The sequence below is a fragment of the Diadema setosum genome, chromosome 7, assembly GCF_964275005.1.
Source record: "Diadema setosum chromosome 7, eeDiaSeto1, whole genome shotgun sequence".
NCBI classification, from domain to species: Eukaryota; Metazoa; Echinodermata; class Echinoidea; order Diadematoida; family Diadematidae; genus Diadema; species Diadema setosum.
Window position 1 is genome coordinate 15015292 of NC_092691.1, and position 14940 is coordinate 15030231.

At 40.5% G+C, this 14940-nt stretch overlaps 1 protein-coding gene across 2 annotated transcripts in view; it reads left to right on the forward strand.

Moving 5' to 3' along the window:
• The window catches only part of LOC140230548 (leucine-rich repeat-containing protein 61-like), a 140771-nt gene that overhangs the window by 111678 nt on the left and 14153 nt on the right, over positions 1 to 14940 (forward strand). For both annotated transcript variants that reach the window (XM_072310693.1, XM_072310692.1), the window contains exon 6: positions 11569 to 11703. In XM_072310693.1, the coding sequence (XP_072166794.1) occupies positions 11569 to 11703 (135 nt within the window). The remainder of the gene's footprint in view (positions 1 to 11568; positions 11704 to 14940) is intronic.

The window sequence follows — 14940 nt, forward strand, 5'->3', positions numbered from 1 at the left end:
GAATTGTTCAATATACGAGGAAGAAATAGGTGTAGAAAAACCATGAATATCACCCTGTGTTTATGTTTCACTTTGTTTTTAATGCGTACGGTTATAACAAGGTACTGGTTATAAAGAGGTAACATCAACGGTCCCACAGACCTCGTTACAATGGGGTTTCACTGTTGCAATAGTCTGCAAAAATATGTATGTAGAAGGTGAACTTGCGATCTCTTGTTTTCACTTTGGGTTGATATACAGAGTTTCTATGCCACCTTCTGTTCATAGCCATTTTTTTTTTTTATGCCTCAGCCCCAAGTGGGACGGAGGCATTATGTTTTCGGGTTGTCCGTCTGTCTGTACATCCGTCCCCATTCGTTTACGCCATAGCTTGAATAATATTGGGTGGAATTTTACCAAACTTGGTCCAAGTATAAAGTATGATGGGGCAATTACTTGATTAGATTTTGGGTAAAATCGGCCAGAGGCCAAAGGCCAAAGATCAGAAGGTAAAATCCTGAAATTTATCTGTTTATGCGATAACTCAAGACTGGATCAAGCAAATTTCACCTAACTTGGTCCTAGGATGACGTATGATGGGGCAAATGATTAGTTTTAAAGTGAAATCGGCCGGAGATAAGACGTCAAAGATCAAGGTCAAAGGTCAAGGTCAAATCCTAAAATTAATCTGTTTACATGATAACTTAAGACTGGATGAAGCAACTTTCACCACACTTGTTCCAATGATGACGTATGATAGGATGAATAAGTAAGTAATTTTTGAGTGAAATTGGCAAAAAGGTCAAAGGTCAAAAGGTCAAGGTCAAATGCAAAAAATTTTGCTATTTCCCCCATATCTATGCAATGCCTGAAGGTATTTTCTGAAACTTAGTGTAGACATATACTGTTGTAATAGTGGACCGGATTCAATAATGAACAGAGGACACAGTTGGTTAACGATAAATTTAACAACTTTAATCCACTATCACAGACGAGCGTCATGGTAATGACTGCTGCTCTGACCGTATCACTCAATAATAGAATACATGGAATATGTATACACTTGTGATAAATGTAGTGCGCTCATAATGCAACATCCCCCTCCTTCTGAAAAGATACAATGACAAATATATTTAACTACACTTGTACATATGGAAGCGTTGTTCACATTGATTATTCAAGTATTACGAATGCGAGTCTCTGACTTGTTTGATATCTGAATAGATACGTTAAATATTATTATACATTTTACAATCAGCCATGAACATGAAATCTGCTCTACTTAAAACAGCTGGTCTCATAAATGCAATATATCAGAAGTTTTACATTTCTCATATATACTGAACAAATGTCAACATATCCGGTATCAAGAGATAAGAAGAATAAAACTAATTGACACAAAATGCATGCAGTTTAAAACTAGCATATTCACAATTTCACGAACATTTTCTTTAAAAATATGAGACAGGAACAACTATATTTATACGGTATATACATGTATATACAAACATAATGATTCAATCTTTGAGTTGGTACTCGGGTTCTAATCAACACAGGTAGTGATTTATACATGCTTGTATTTTTTGTTAATGTCCAGTTGAGATTAACTTTTGTGTGTAAAATTGGTGAACAGCTACATCATAGTTTCACTGCATAACATAAGTATGATATACAGTGATACATGCATGAAAATATAGCGTGCAACAAACATTTAAGTAAATATAGCATATGTCACAGTTGTTATGGTTCCTGACTTAAATTTCAAATATTGTCATGTGAAATAAAACGATGTGTATCACTTGGTTACACAAATGAGTTGTAAATAAATCAAGAATAAACATAATGAATGAACATATTTTTTACACTGACAATGCTGCTAGTTTATCTTTTAGCATTGCATTACTCTTGGTACCGTGACGGGGGTCTGACTTCACGTCCATATCACGTTATGTACGGGGTAGTGTCTGATTTCCTATCAGATTGTGCTTGCCTTCTGTCTGGAAGTTGTCTCCTTTCCTCACTCCTGCCGTCGTTTTCAAAGCGAATCTGTTTTGGAAATATTGGCTTCGTTCCATTTGGCATCTCTCTCAGGTGAGATCTATTTCTCCTCAAGATGCTACTGTTGGGAGTTGCTACTTTGTAGGATCTTGGTTCCTGACGTACTTTGCTCACTTCGGCAGGAAGCCATGAGTTGTCTTTGGGGTTCAGAACTCTCACTTTCTGTGCACCGTGCAGAGGTGGTAAATCTCTACATCCGTGCAAGTCGTGATTGTGTTTCATGTTCTGTTGTCTCTGAAACGGCAAATCAGGCGTAGACGATTGTCTGGTCAGGTGGTGACTTGGAAGTGTTGTCCTGATTGGTCTTTCCAGGAGTAATTCAGCAGGTGATGGCAGGTTGGAGTCGATTGGTGTGTCACGAAAATGTAGTAGTGCTGTTTGGATATCTTGTCCAGTTCTGTTACACTTAGTCATGATTCCTTTGACAGTTTGTACCATGCGTTCAGCGAGTCCGTTGGATCTTGGATATCGCGGAGACGATGTAATGTGATCAATAGACCATTTCTCGCACATCTCTTGGAATGGTCTTCCAATGAATTGTGGACCATTGTCTGATATCAGAGTTGCTGGTGGTCCGAAGAGACTGAAGATACTACTCAGTATACTACTCTGCCGCGCTGGATGTATCCTTCAACTTGTGAACGATGGGATACTTTGAGTGGTAGTCGGTCACTAACAGGTATTCTTCCCTGTTGAAAGTAAACAAGTCAGTTCCAAGCTTCATCCACGGTGAAGTTGGTATGTTGTGAGGTTGCAAGGGTTCTCTTTGTTGCTTGACCTGATTTTCTTGGCAGGCGTAGCAATTCTTTGAGATTTGCTCAATATCTTTATTGATTTTCGGCCAATACACAGTTTCCCTTGCTAGTCTGCAGGTGCGTTCAATACCCTGATGACCCTGATGAAGTTGATTCAGGATGTCTTGTCTGAGTTCTGTGGGAATGATGACTTGATTGCCTTTGAAAAGTACACCATCTGATACTCCAATTTCACCGCAGTATGGCAAAAATGTTCTGACCTCTCTAGGTACTTCCTTGATTGTGTCTGGCCAACCATTCATGATGATTTGCTACAGAGCTCGCAAGGTAGGATCTCTTGATGTCTCTTGTTGCAGCTCATTTCTCTTCTTTTGTCCAAAAAGATAAGGGCAATCTGTGATATGTCGATTTCCTCACAGATCTCTTCCACATTGACATCAAGGGGAACGTCTTGATTCTTGCTTGGATTAGGCATGCTGCTCAAAGCATTTGATATGATCATCGGTTTGCCTGGCTTGTGCTTGACATCATAGTCATAGCCTTGAATTTTGATGAGAAGTCTCTGCAAATGTGTTGGTGCACATCTCAGCGGCTTTCTGGTGATCATCTCTCAGGGTTTGTGATCAGTTTGGACAGTGAACTGGTTTCCAAATAGGTATGTATGAAACGTATTCCAAACACCAGGGCTAGCGTTTCTCTTTATGTTGGAGTAGTAACATTGTGACGATGAGAGAGACTTTGAAGCAAATGCGACAGGTTTGCCTTCTTGCATCAAACAAGCTCCCAGTCCTTTTGATGATGCGTCGACTTCTAGGATCGTCGTCTTCCTAGGATCATAGTACTGCAAACAAGATTCAAACAAAATGCAGAGATCGCTTCCTTGAGTTCGTTGAAAGCATGTTGATGATCGTCTTGCCATGTGAATGGCACATCTTGCTTCAGTAGTTCGCGCAGTGGTGATGCCTTTTCAGAGAAGTTGGCGATGTGTGGAGCGAGATAGTTAAGACCAAGGCACTTCTGTAGATCTTCTTTGTCTTGAGGTGTTGGCATGGCATGAATGTCTTCAATCTTCTGTGGATCAGGGCAGATGCCATCTCTGGTATATACAGAGCTGAAGAAGTTGATGCTGTCAGTTTTGATGATACACTTCTTACTGTTGAAGACAAGTCCTCTTTGCGCAACTTCCATCAGTCTGTGGAGGTTTTTGTCATGCTCTGCCTCGGTACGTCCAACAACTGCATTATCTTCAGCGATACAGATGCATCCATCTACTTGACCAACGATACGGTCCATATGTTGCTGGAACAAGTCTTGGCTGACAGAAAGTCCGAAAGGTAGACGTGTGTAGCAGTATCTGCCAAATGGAGTACGAAAAGTTGTCAGCTGATTCTTTGGATAAGTGAACAGACCAATATCCAGATTTGGCGTCGAGCTTAGAGAAATACTTTGCTCCAGAGAGAGCTGGGTTGACCTCTTCAAGAGTCGGAATCTTGTGGGGACATCTTTTGAGATTCTGATTTAATCTCCTGGGATCTAGGCATACTCTCAAGGATCCGTCTTTCTTGAGATCTGTAGTAATCGAACTACACCAGTCGGTGTGATGGTCGATTTGTCTGATGATGCCTTGTTTCTCTATTGAGTCCAGTTCAGACTTGAGTTTGTCTTTGATGTGGACCCTGCACTTTCTTGGTGCATCAATGGTGGGAATGGCTCCTTCTTTGACATGTAGTGTTGCTTCTCCACAAAAGTTACCAATACGGTCAAACTGTTCCGGATAAAGCACTTGCAGGTCCTTGACAGATTTCAACGGAAACAGTCTGTTAGTTGGACTACGACTCTGAGGGTGCATCTCATGGATTGTTACCACGTGTAACTCACTGCACATAGGTAGTCCAATTATCACTGGTCCTGAGACATCGACCACGTAGAAAAGTTGATCTCTCCAGTCAGAGTCTGTGTATTTGCAGGTGATCTGAAGGGTGCCCAAACAATGTATCGGGGAACCATTGTATGCGGTAAGACGTGCTGAAGTTGGGTGTACAACTGCCTGCCACCTGCTTCCATACATGGCCTTGATTGTCCGTAGAGGGAGTGTATTTCCACTTGCTCCGGTGTCGACCTTTGCATGAAGGATGTGTTGTCCGCGTTTGCTGGGACAGATTATTCCAATCTTCACGAATGCTTCTTTCTGATGCACAGAGTCGATAGATGCGTCTAGGTCATTTCCCAGTACAATAGTGTTAAATTCTTCAGAGTCTTCCTGGGTTTCTCCTTCTGGCTCTTTGGAGAACTCCGCGACCTTTTGTTTGGTTTGTTGCCTGGTGGGTGTCTTCTGTCTTCGTGGTGAAAAACTGCGGTTACCACCTTGGCGTCCTCTGCTTTGACTTCGTCCTCGAAAAACTTTTCTGTGTTTTGTCTTTCTGCAGCATTTAGCCCAGTGTCCTTTGGAACCACAGGATTTGCAAATGTCTCTGGTAGTGGTGGATGATTCAAATCACAGTTACCGCACTTGTGTCTGTCTTGGTTATGTGATAGAGCATCTACGTTGCTTGCAGAGGAGTCGATGAAACAAAGACACTGTTTGCCTACAGCTATGGCTTCGTATTTCCTGCCTTCATCAAGGAGGTTTGCTATCTTGTAGCCTTTGGGTTGGTCTAGAAGATCTTTCTGGAATGCCTCGATAGGTGTGGATGCAATGACTAACTCTGTCACACGTTCTGAGAGCTCATTTTCGGTAAAGTCACACTCTTTGGCTTTACTCCGGCATCTATTTACAAATTCGATAGTTTCATTTGCGTGTTGACGATATCGCATCAGCTCCAGTCTGTGGATGTGAAAATTCAGCTTGACTTTCAGCTGACCTTCAAGGGTAGACCACAACATTGCAGGTTTTTATTGATCCTCATTGGATAGACCGAATGCGTTAATTCTACGCAAACCTTCATTTCCTACTGCAATTTTTATTTTGATTGCTTGCTTCTTAGGGTCTCGGACATTGTTGTCTTGGAAGCATAACTCCATGCGTTGTTTGAATAACTTAACTTCTTCCAGCACATCAGCACTATGCCAATTCATTTCTGGATACTTTGCCATGGTGTGTTTTTAGCTCACCTGAGCCAAAGGCTCAAGTGAGCTATTGCGATCGCCCTTCGTCCGGCGTCCGTCGTGCGTCGTGCGTCGTCCGTCGTGCGTAAACTTTTTACATTTTCATCTTCTTCTTGAAAACCCCAAGACCGATTTCCATCAAACTTGGCAGGTAGCATCCCCAGGGGGTTAGGAATCAATTTGTTAAAATGGGCACCATGCCGGGGGGCCCCCAGGGGGGCCCAGACCCCCCAAAATTAAGGAATCTGTAAAAATCTTCTTCTCTAGAACCAGAAGTGATAGAGCTACGTTCATACTATGAGTTAGTACATTGATGACTGTAGTTTCAAGTTTGTTCATGGCAGAATCAGGGGTGCCCCCCTTGGGACCCAGGGGAGGGGGGTGGGGAGCGGTCCTAATGGGGCCTAAATTGTACATTTTCATCTTCTTCTTGAGAACCCCATGACCCATTTTCACCAAACTTGGCAGGTAGCATCCCTAGGGGGTTAGGATCTCAATTTGTTAAAACAGGCACCATGCCCCACCCAGGGGGCCCCCAGGGGGCCTCAAACCCCCCACAATGAAGAAATCTTTAAAAATCTTCTCTAGAATCAGAAGTTATAGAGCTAAGATAATACTATGAGTGAGTACATTAATGACTGTAGTTTCAAGTTTGTTCATAGCAGATCCATAGGTGCCCCTCTTGGGGGCGGGGGGGGGGGGGGGGGGGAAGGTCCAAATGGGGGCCTGAATTGTACATTGTCATCTTCTTCCTGAAAACCTCATGATGGATTTTCGTCAAACTTGGCAGGTAGCATCCCTAGGGGGTCAGGATCTCATTTTATCAAAATGGGCACCATGCCCCACCCAGGGGGCCCCAGGGGGCCCCAATCTCCCCAAATTAAGGAATCTTAAAAAATTTGGGCCCTTTTTTTTATTGTACATTTTCATCTTCTACTTCAGAATGCCTGGTCAAATTTTAGTAGAGCTGTGAATAATTTAGATTAGTGACTGCGTGAAAGGTGAACTTGCGATACTCAGGTGAGCGCTAGACCCGCGGGTCTCTTGTTTAAAATTTTTTTATATTGATTTGGAGATACAAATGCTTGATATCAATGTCAGACTGTGCAAACTTACGGATGAATGGTTACAGATATAGTTTACAACGTAAACAAATCAAGATATGATTGCAAACACAGAAATATATGACGACATCGCTATTGATACACATGTATCAATGGTGTGCACTCTCCAAAATACATCAAAACATGTCTATGAATATGTCAAAACATTCATGTACACAAGTATCAAATGAATGTAAGTGCCCACAGGCAAGTGTTCAAATGTCTGAAATAGTTTCATCAATTGTACTCATTCTCATTTCTTTTATCTGGTTGCATGGATTCATTCTCAGTCTGGATCGTGCCGTGTCTTTGATTGTCCGTCCTCGCTACGTTGTAGCTTGCAGGGCCTAGGGTAGATGAACAGCGCTAACGATGTAGGAAACTGTGTATCATATGCTCTGTCAGCAATATCTTTCCGCTGAGTGATGGTCCTGTTAGAAGAAATGATGTCGCAATACACGTTGCTATGCCGATAAGATAAACACAGTTGTGGCCAGTCCAGGATAATAGGCGTCTATCTGCGTCTTCTATTGTTGTGTCAATAATGGATGCCCATCCTTGGATGAAGCGCTCGGGTATTGCGTGTACTTGGATATGGTGCGCGTCGATAATGCGTGTTTATCACACAGTGCTGCAACTGTCTAATGTGGCGAATGTTAGTGATTCGTGCGACGAAAGTGTTCTGACAACAGTTTGCATGAGCTATACAGCTATATCTGACGATGTACAAACGAAAATAGAATGCTCTGCAAAGCGTTCATTAATCCGATGATATGCATTGGTATCGTTATTTGTTGATGAGCAGCATAGATAAGGTAATGAATTTATTCACGCACAATGTTACTCACAAGACGAGTCATTAAGCTAGTTCGTGCACGGATCAGCAGTAGACGTAGACGTGTTGTGCGCAGTGTCCTATCGGGCGGTTTCAGCACAAGTCACTCATGATGAATTTTCCTAAGAAAACTTTAGTTCCGTGCTGATTTGGCATAAATCCGTGTCGGCACCACTGCCACCATGTTGTAATAGTGGACCGGATTCAATGATGAACAGAGGACGCAATTGTTTAACGATAAATTTAACAACTTTAATCCACTATCACAGACGAGCGTTATGGTAATGACTGCTGCTCTTACAGTATCACTCAATAATCGAATACATGGAATATGCATACGCTTATGATAAATGTAGTGCGCTCACAATGCAACATGTACTACTGAATAAAGATTCTCCAGAGAGAGTTTCAGGTCATGAAGTCAAAGGTCAGGTGAAAATGTTAAAATTTACCTTTTTCCCATATCTCGCAAATGGTTCACTTGAGGCATCTTCATTGAACTTGGTACATATGCATGTACTAACTGGCAGGGATTATTTAGGGAATATAGAAGGTCATGGGTCAAAGGTCAAGGTCAACCCCTCAAAATTTCACCATTTTCCTCATATCATGCAATGCTTGCAGGTTATTTCTTGAAACCTAATAAATACATTTATTACCTAATGGAGATTCTCTGGAAAATTTCCTGCCAGAAGGTCAAAGGTCAAAAGGTTGAAATGCAAAAATCTTTTTATTTCATACTGAAATTACACATGTCTTCATACCTTGAAAATTACTCAGTGCATAAACTTATAAAAGGGTCAAAAGTCAAGTAAAAATCCTCACATCCCCAAATACATGTACCTGCACTGTCATACAGTATAACAAACCTAGTTCAAGGAAAGTGAACATTTAACACATTTGTGACAAACCTGTCATTTCAATATTTTGCCAGTTATGTGAAACTGTCATTACATATTGTGAAGTTTTTTTCATAATGAGATATTTGAAGCCAACTGTAGATGATATATTGTCATCAATGTCTGTGTCCCTCATAGTTATCCTTTGACTGAAAGGTAACATTTCTGCTGATATTGTAGCAGTGATGGACAGGATGAGGTGGTTATTTGTACATTGTACTTCCTAGAAGCCTACTCAGCTGTAGTTTACAATCATGAAGTTTACTGTCTAGTTTTCATTTATTTTAATAATACATGTACATTTCATAAGCATTGCATGTGAGGATGCATTATTAGGTGATCCGAGTATCCTCTCGGATCACTTTCTGTATCTGTACGGATTCTTTGTTCTTCTTCTTCTTCTTTATTTCTGGACAAAAGTTGTGTATCTACTTACTCAGAAAGTTCTCAGAGTATCAATTTCCAACTCATACCATATATGTATCATGTCCCAAAGACGACAAATCTAATGTATCATTGTGATCAGTCGACCGTGACGTCACTATGACGTCATTATATGAAAACACATTCTCAATCATATCTCATTAATGGAAGGGAATTTTTCAATGAAATTCACGTCACATATATTTCAAATTATGTGCATTCTACTCATGTTCTCAAAATTCATATTTTCTTTTAAAACGTGCGCGTACGCGCGCGTTGAAATATTTGTATGCTCAAATCGAGCTCAAATTTTTTTTGCACACATTTCAGACCATTTCGAGCATTTTTTGAAAAATTAAAAAAATTGGACGGACGCGTACGCACGCGCACATATACGCACGCACAGCTCATATGCAATAGAAATTTCCCGTTTTTTCACATTAATCGGATGCCTGAAATATCAAGGAATATTTCTACCAAGTTTCAAGTCAATCCGACTCAATATGACGTCATACGGGCCCGTCAAAGTTGAAATTCCGCACGCGCGTCAATGGCGATATACATTGCAACAATGCCAAAAAACCGCCAATTTTAAATCTGATTTTACTCGTCAGGATGGACGGTGACCCCCTATTTTCTTTACATATTTTGAAAGCTGATGAGTTGTACATATCATTTCATGGGTTGGCGATACTGAAAAAATGATTAAAAGATATCAAATTTCTTAATAAAGTAAAAAAAGTAAATTTTCAAAATGACGTCATCAAATTTCAAGTTTACTCGAGCGTATCTCACTTATCCTTTGCCAATTTTAACCCAAATTTCAAAATGTTGTAGCTTATTGAATGCTCTTTGATAAATGTAATTCCACAATTTTGATTAGATGACGACATCACCTCGAAAAAATGGATTGAAGGTAACCTTGTCAAATTTGACCAGTTTATGTGTAATCTCTATGGGAGTGCAATTTTTATGCAAATGAAAAATGACATTACTATCTTTATGGAGCACTAGCTCACTTATGCTTCGGTGAATTTCTCTAAGATTTTAATATGTTGTAGCTGAGACGTAGGGCTATCGTTAATGTGCCCTTCATTTTTTCATACGGTGTCGGGATCACGTGAAAAAACTTGGTTGAAATTAAAGTTTATCTTCGATGTATTGAAATATTTCTTTCTTTCTGCAACTTTCTGTGCAATAACTCAAGAAAAACATACCCTATCACCACCATATTTTGCACATGTTTAGTTCATGTCACGAACATTATTTCACAAAATAACAACTACTTGATCAGACGCCATCTTGGGTATGTAAATTAGGGTCAAAGGTCATAAATGTTTCATCCTGTATCTTGGTAAATATATGTCCTATCTTTCTCATATTTTGCACACGTAAAGACCATGTTACAAGGATCATTTCACAAAATAACCACTAATTGCTCAGATGCCATCTTGGGTGTGCAAAGTGGGGTCATAGGTCATGTGTACTTTTTTCTGTATCTTCGCTATTACGTGTTATCTCTACGGGAGGGAGTTTTTCTAGATGTGAAAATTGACATGACTATCTTTATCAAGCACTATCTCACGTACCCTTCGGTGAATTTTTCCCAGATTTTAATATGTTGTAGCTGTGACTTTGCGCTATCGTGAGTGTGCCTTTTGTTTTTTCATACGATGTCGGTATCATGCTAAAAAACTTGGTTGAAATTAAAGCTTATCTTCGATGTATTGAGATATTTCTTTCTTTTTGCAACTTTCTTTGCAATAACTCAAGAAAAACAGCCTCTATCACCCCCATATTTTGCACATGATTAGTTAATGTCACGTAAATTTTTTCATAAAATAACAACTACTTGATCGGACACCATCTTGGGTATGTAAATTAGGGTCAAAGGTCATAAATGTTTCATCCTGTATCTTGGTGAATACTTGTCCTATCTTTCCCATATTTTGCACACGCAAAGACCATGTTACAAGAATCATTTCACAAAATAACCACTTTTTGCTCAGATGCCATCTTTGGTGTGCAAAATGGGGTCAAAAGTCAAATATACTTCATTCTGTATCTTCGTTAGTGCATACGGAATTCGGTACCAAAGATGGCAGGTCTGACTCCCTTTTCTAAATGAGACTCCAAAAATCACATGGCCAATGTCCCCTCAACACAGATGAAACCTGTATGGTCATGCCTATTGGGATCAGGACTCAAATCATTGATTTCTCAATAGATCGGATCACCTAATTTGTCCGTGTTGACAAATTCCGAGTTTAGTTTGAAAGTACAATTTGTAATAATAGTTTCACTCTGTTCTCATACTGTAACTAATTGAATAATAAAAAATAAAAGAAGGCAGTCTAAACTCGCTGATGTGTATACCTTTATATCTTATGTGCTTGTTAATTCATCAACAGAGTTAGAAGAGCCGTCTGCAGATCACACAAGGAAAGAAATATCCAGTGCATGGATCACAGAAGGATTTTGGGAGAGCAACGTGACACAGGACAAGAAAAGTGCCAATATTGAAGAGGCAGAAAACAAAGTGCGAGGTATGTAATTGTAGACATTCCACAGAATAAAAAATTAACATAAGTTCCGTTAATTCAAGCTTAGAGTCAATTACCATGTAGGTGCACTTGAAAGTTAGCTATCAGATTACTCAATGATAAGAACCACAAGATATCCGGGATTTATGCTCTATCCAAGTTGTTTGGGGGGGGGGGGGGAGGGATGGGGGTCCCATGCGTAGTTAAGCATTGTGTGGACACAATATAAACTCTGACTCCCCAGAGCTTCTGTGCCAATCTCCCAAATGTAATTACAGTGCTCTCGTACTGGGGTTGTGGTGAAATTCCTTTTCTGTGCTTTAATCATTGATCATTGAGTGGGATTCTTATACTGTAAAAGTGCAAATTTCCGCGCGCATGCGCGTGGGGGGGGGGGGAGGGCTTACATGTAGCATCGATATCATCAAAGTTAGCATAACTTGAAGTTAAGGAACACTGTATTAATGCAGCTACAGAGAAGAAACTTCTTGGAATGTGTGGAACACCTGCCCCTAATGAATAGAGATGCCCAGCAGCACTGTATACATCGGTTGTACATGTCTATAACCAGCCAAGTGTGCACTTTCTTGAAGTCTATCATTAAGGAGATTTTCAGTTTTAGATATTTTGGTGGGTTTTGATGTCAGCTGCCATCTTAGGAATGAAATGAAACTATTATTGCATTTGTTTCTGTACATGTATAGCAAAACAGTAACATTTTCATTCTTGAAAGGCAAGAAAAAAGCTGCTGAAAGCTGCCATCCAACTAGAAATGTCCATTGCCAGGCAATGCGATTGTATCCCCCGGCACTAGAGAGGGCACACAAACTATCCACCAACAATATGACCTTTGACCCTATAAAAGACAGAACACTGGGAGTGGCACATCCAAAATCTATAGGCTTGTAGCTTACATCATGATAAACCTCCATACCAAATTTGAACAAAATCCGTTAACAAATGTAGCCTACAGAGCACACACAAACCATCCATCAACAATATGACCTTTGACCTTATAAAAGACGGAACACTGAGGCAGCTGAATAAAAATCTATAGGATCTATATACCTATAGATTGTATCAAAATCTGTCTTATAATCTTGGGAATAATAGAGTTATTTTCTAATCTGTAACTTTACATTTGATAAATGGGATTCTGCTGCGAAGCGGCCCAATACTGGGCCGATGATGCCAAATGACGAAATCAATGGAAAATATCCATGGATGAAAGATGTGACATGGGTGAAGTTCCCAACAAAGTTCAGCGGAGAGTGTGGAAATGTTCGACATCGGTTTCGAACATCTTATCTGAGTGATCTTTACTTACCTATTCATTTAACATTTGCCGTTCTGACGCCAGTCAGAATCAAACCCGGCAGGTAAAAAAGTTCTTTGAACTCTGGTTGCCCCAGCATCCACTTGGGAGCCCCGTTCCCGCGCTGTGTGCACACATCTTTCCTCTTTGAAGCTGGCGCTTAGATCATTACCACAGAGTGGGGATGGAGGATGGGGTCCCATAAATAAGTAAAGCTCACTCATAGGTAAAATGTTCAATACCGAACATACATATCTGCTTCATCTAGCTTTACTTACCTATTCATTTGATATTTGCCAGATTTCCACAGAAGGCAATTTGAGGTGGGTCTGTGGTGAGTTTTATTGTATTATCCTCTTGAGTGGTTACGCAGTGACACTAATGGATTGGATACTGTGAATCAATTGGTTATCAGGCCAACACGCATCCAGGTCAAGATTCATTTTCTGTTAGGGCAGAAAAGGACTGCTGACGCAAATGCAGCCTCGTTTGTAATGACATCAGAGAGATAACATGATGTGAAAGTATTAGGGTTATGCCAGTAAGCTGCTTCCCTGGACAAAGGGCCCATGAGGATGCCATACCTCGAGTATCTTGGGCACGGACTAGAGGTGAGAGTATGGTAGATTCACCACTAGATTTAATAGCCTGGACTATCCACCGTGAGATCGTATCTGGGGAAACAGCACCATGAGGAGAATTAACACTTACAAACAATTGGTCAGAAATGCGAAGAGACTGAGATTTGTGTATGTACAACTTAAGAGATCTCGCCGGAAACCACAATTTGTAATGCTGTACGGATGAATGGGTTTCTAGTGATGGAATGAAGATTTCATTCAGAGAGGAACTCATTGTTTGAATCTTTGCCACAAATTTGGCAATGGGTATAAGTCTGACTCCATTCATTTCCCATCAGATATGACCTGGACTAACTGAATGAAACGTGAATGAAACTGCATCTTCTCACAGATGCTACTGCTAGCAAGAATGCAGTCTTGTCAAGTTCATAAATGAGCTACTATGCATTGGTTCGAATGGAGCTTAGTAGTGTACTTAGAACTCTAAGACAGGCTCCACGAGGAACTTGGCTTTTTGTGAGGAGGTCTAGACAGAAAGAAGTCTAGTGAGGTGTTAAGAAGAACTTACTGTTTCTCCACTTGTGGGATCCCCTTCATGGATGACTGCAATTGCAGATCTGTACCCTCTGATAGACGATATGGCTAGATTCTTGTCATACAGATGAAGAAGACAGTCTGTAATCTTTCCTACAGTAGTTGGATCTGTTTTGTTGTCACCACACCATTTGAAGAAGTACTGTAACGGAGAATCGTATTTACTTCTTGTTGATGATCTGAGGAGTTTTGCATACATTTTGGCAGCCCGGTTAGAAAGGCCTGCCTGCAGCGGTCTTGCCCTGATATGATCCATAATGTCAGTCTTGGATTGGGTAGCTTGGGGTGGTAAGTTGTGGTCCGTCCTGTTTTGAAGTATTACTGGAGTTGAATAAGGAGAATTACCAGTGTTGAAAATCACAGCCTTTTGGGCAACCAAGGTGCTTCTAGTAGAAGGGTTGCTCTGTCCCGATGAACCTTTTGTAGTACTTTTGTGATCATTGCAAATGGAGGGAATGCGTATCCTAGAATGTTCTCCCACGACATCGAGAAAGCATCCATTGCCATGGCTGCAGGGTCGCTTTTTTTTTGTTCAATAATTTGGCAGCTGTTTGTTCAGAACCGAAGCAAACAAATCGACATGTGGTTGACTGTACCTCTTGAACATTAGTTTGGCAATGGTTGGATCCAACTGCCACTATGACTGGATATATTGCCCTCTGGATAGAAAATCTGTGATAAGGTTCTCCTTTCCGGGGATATGTAAATGTCTGACATTATCAGAACTGTTTGACGTAGCACGTTGTAATA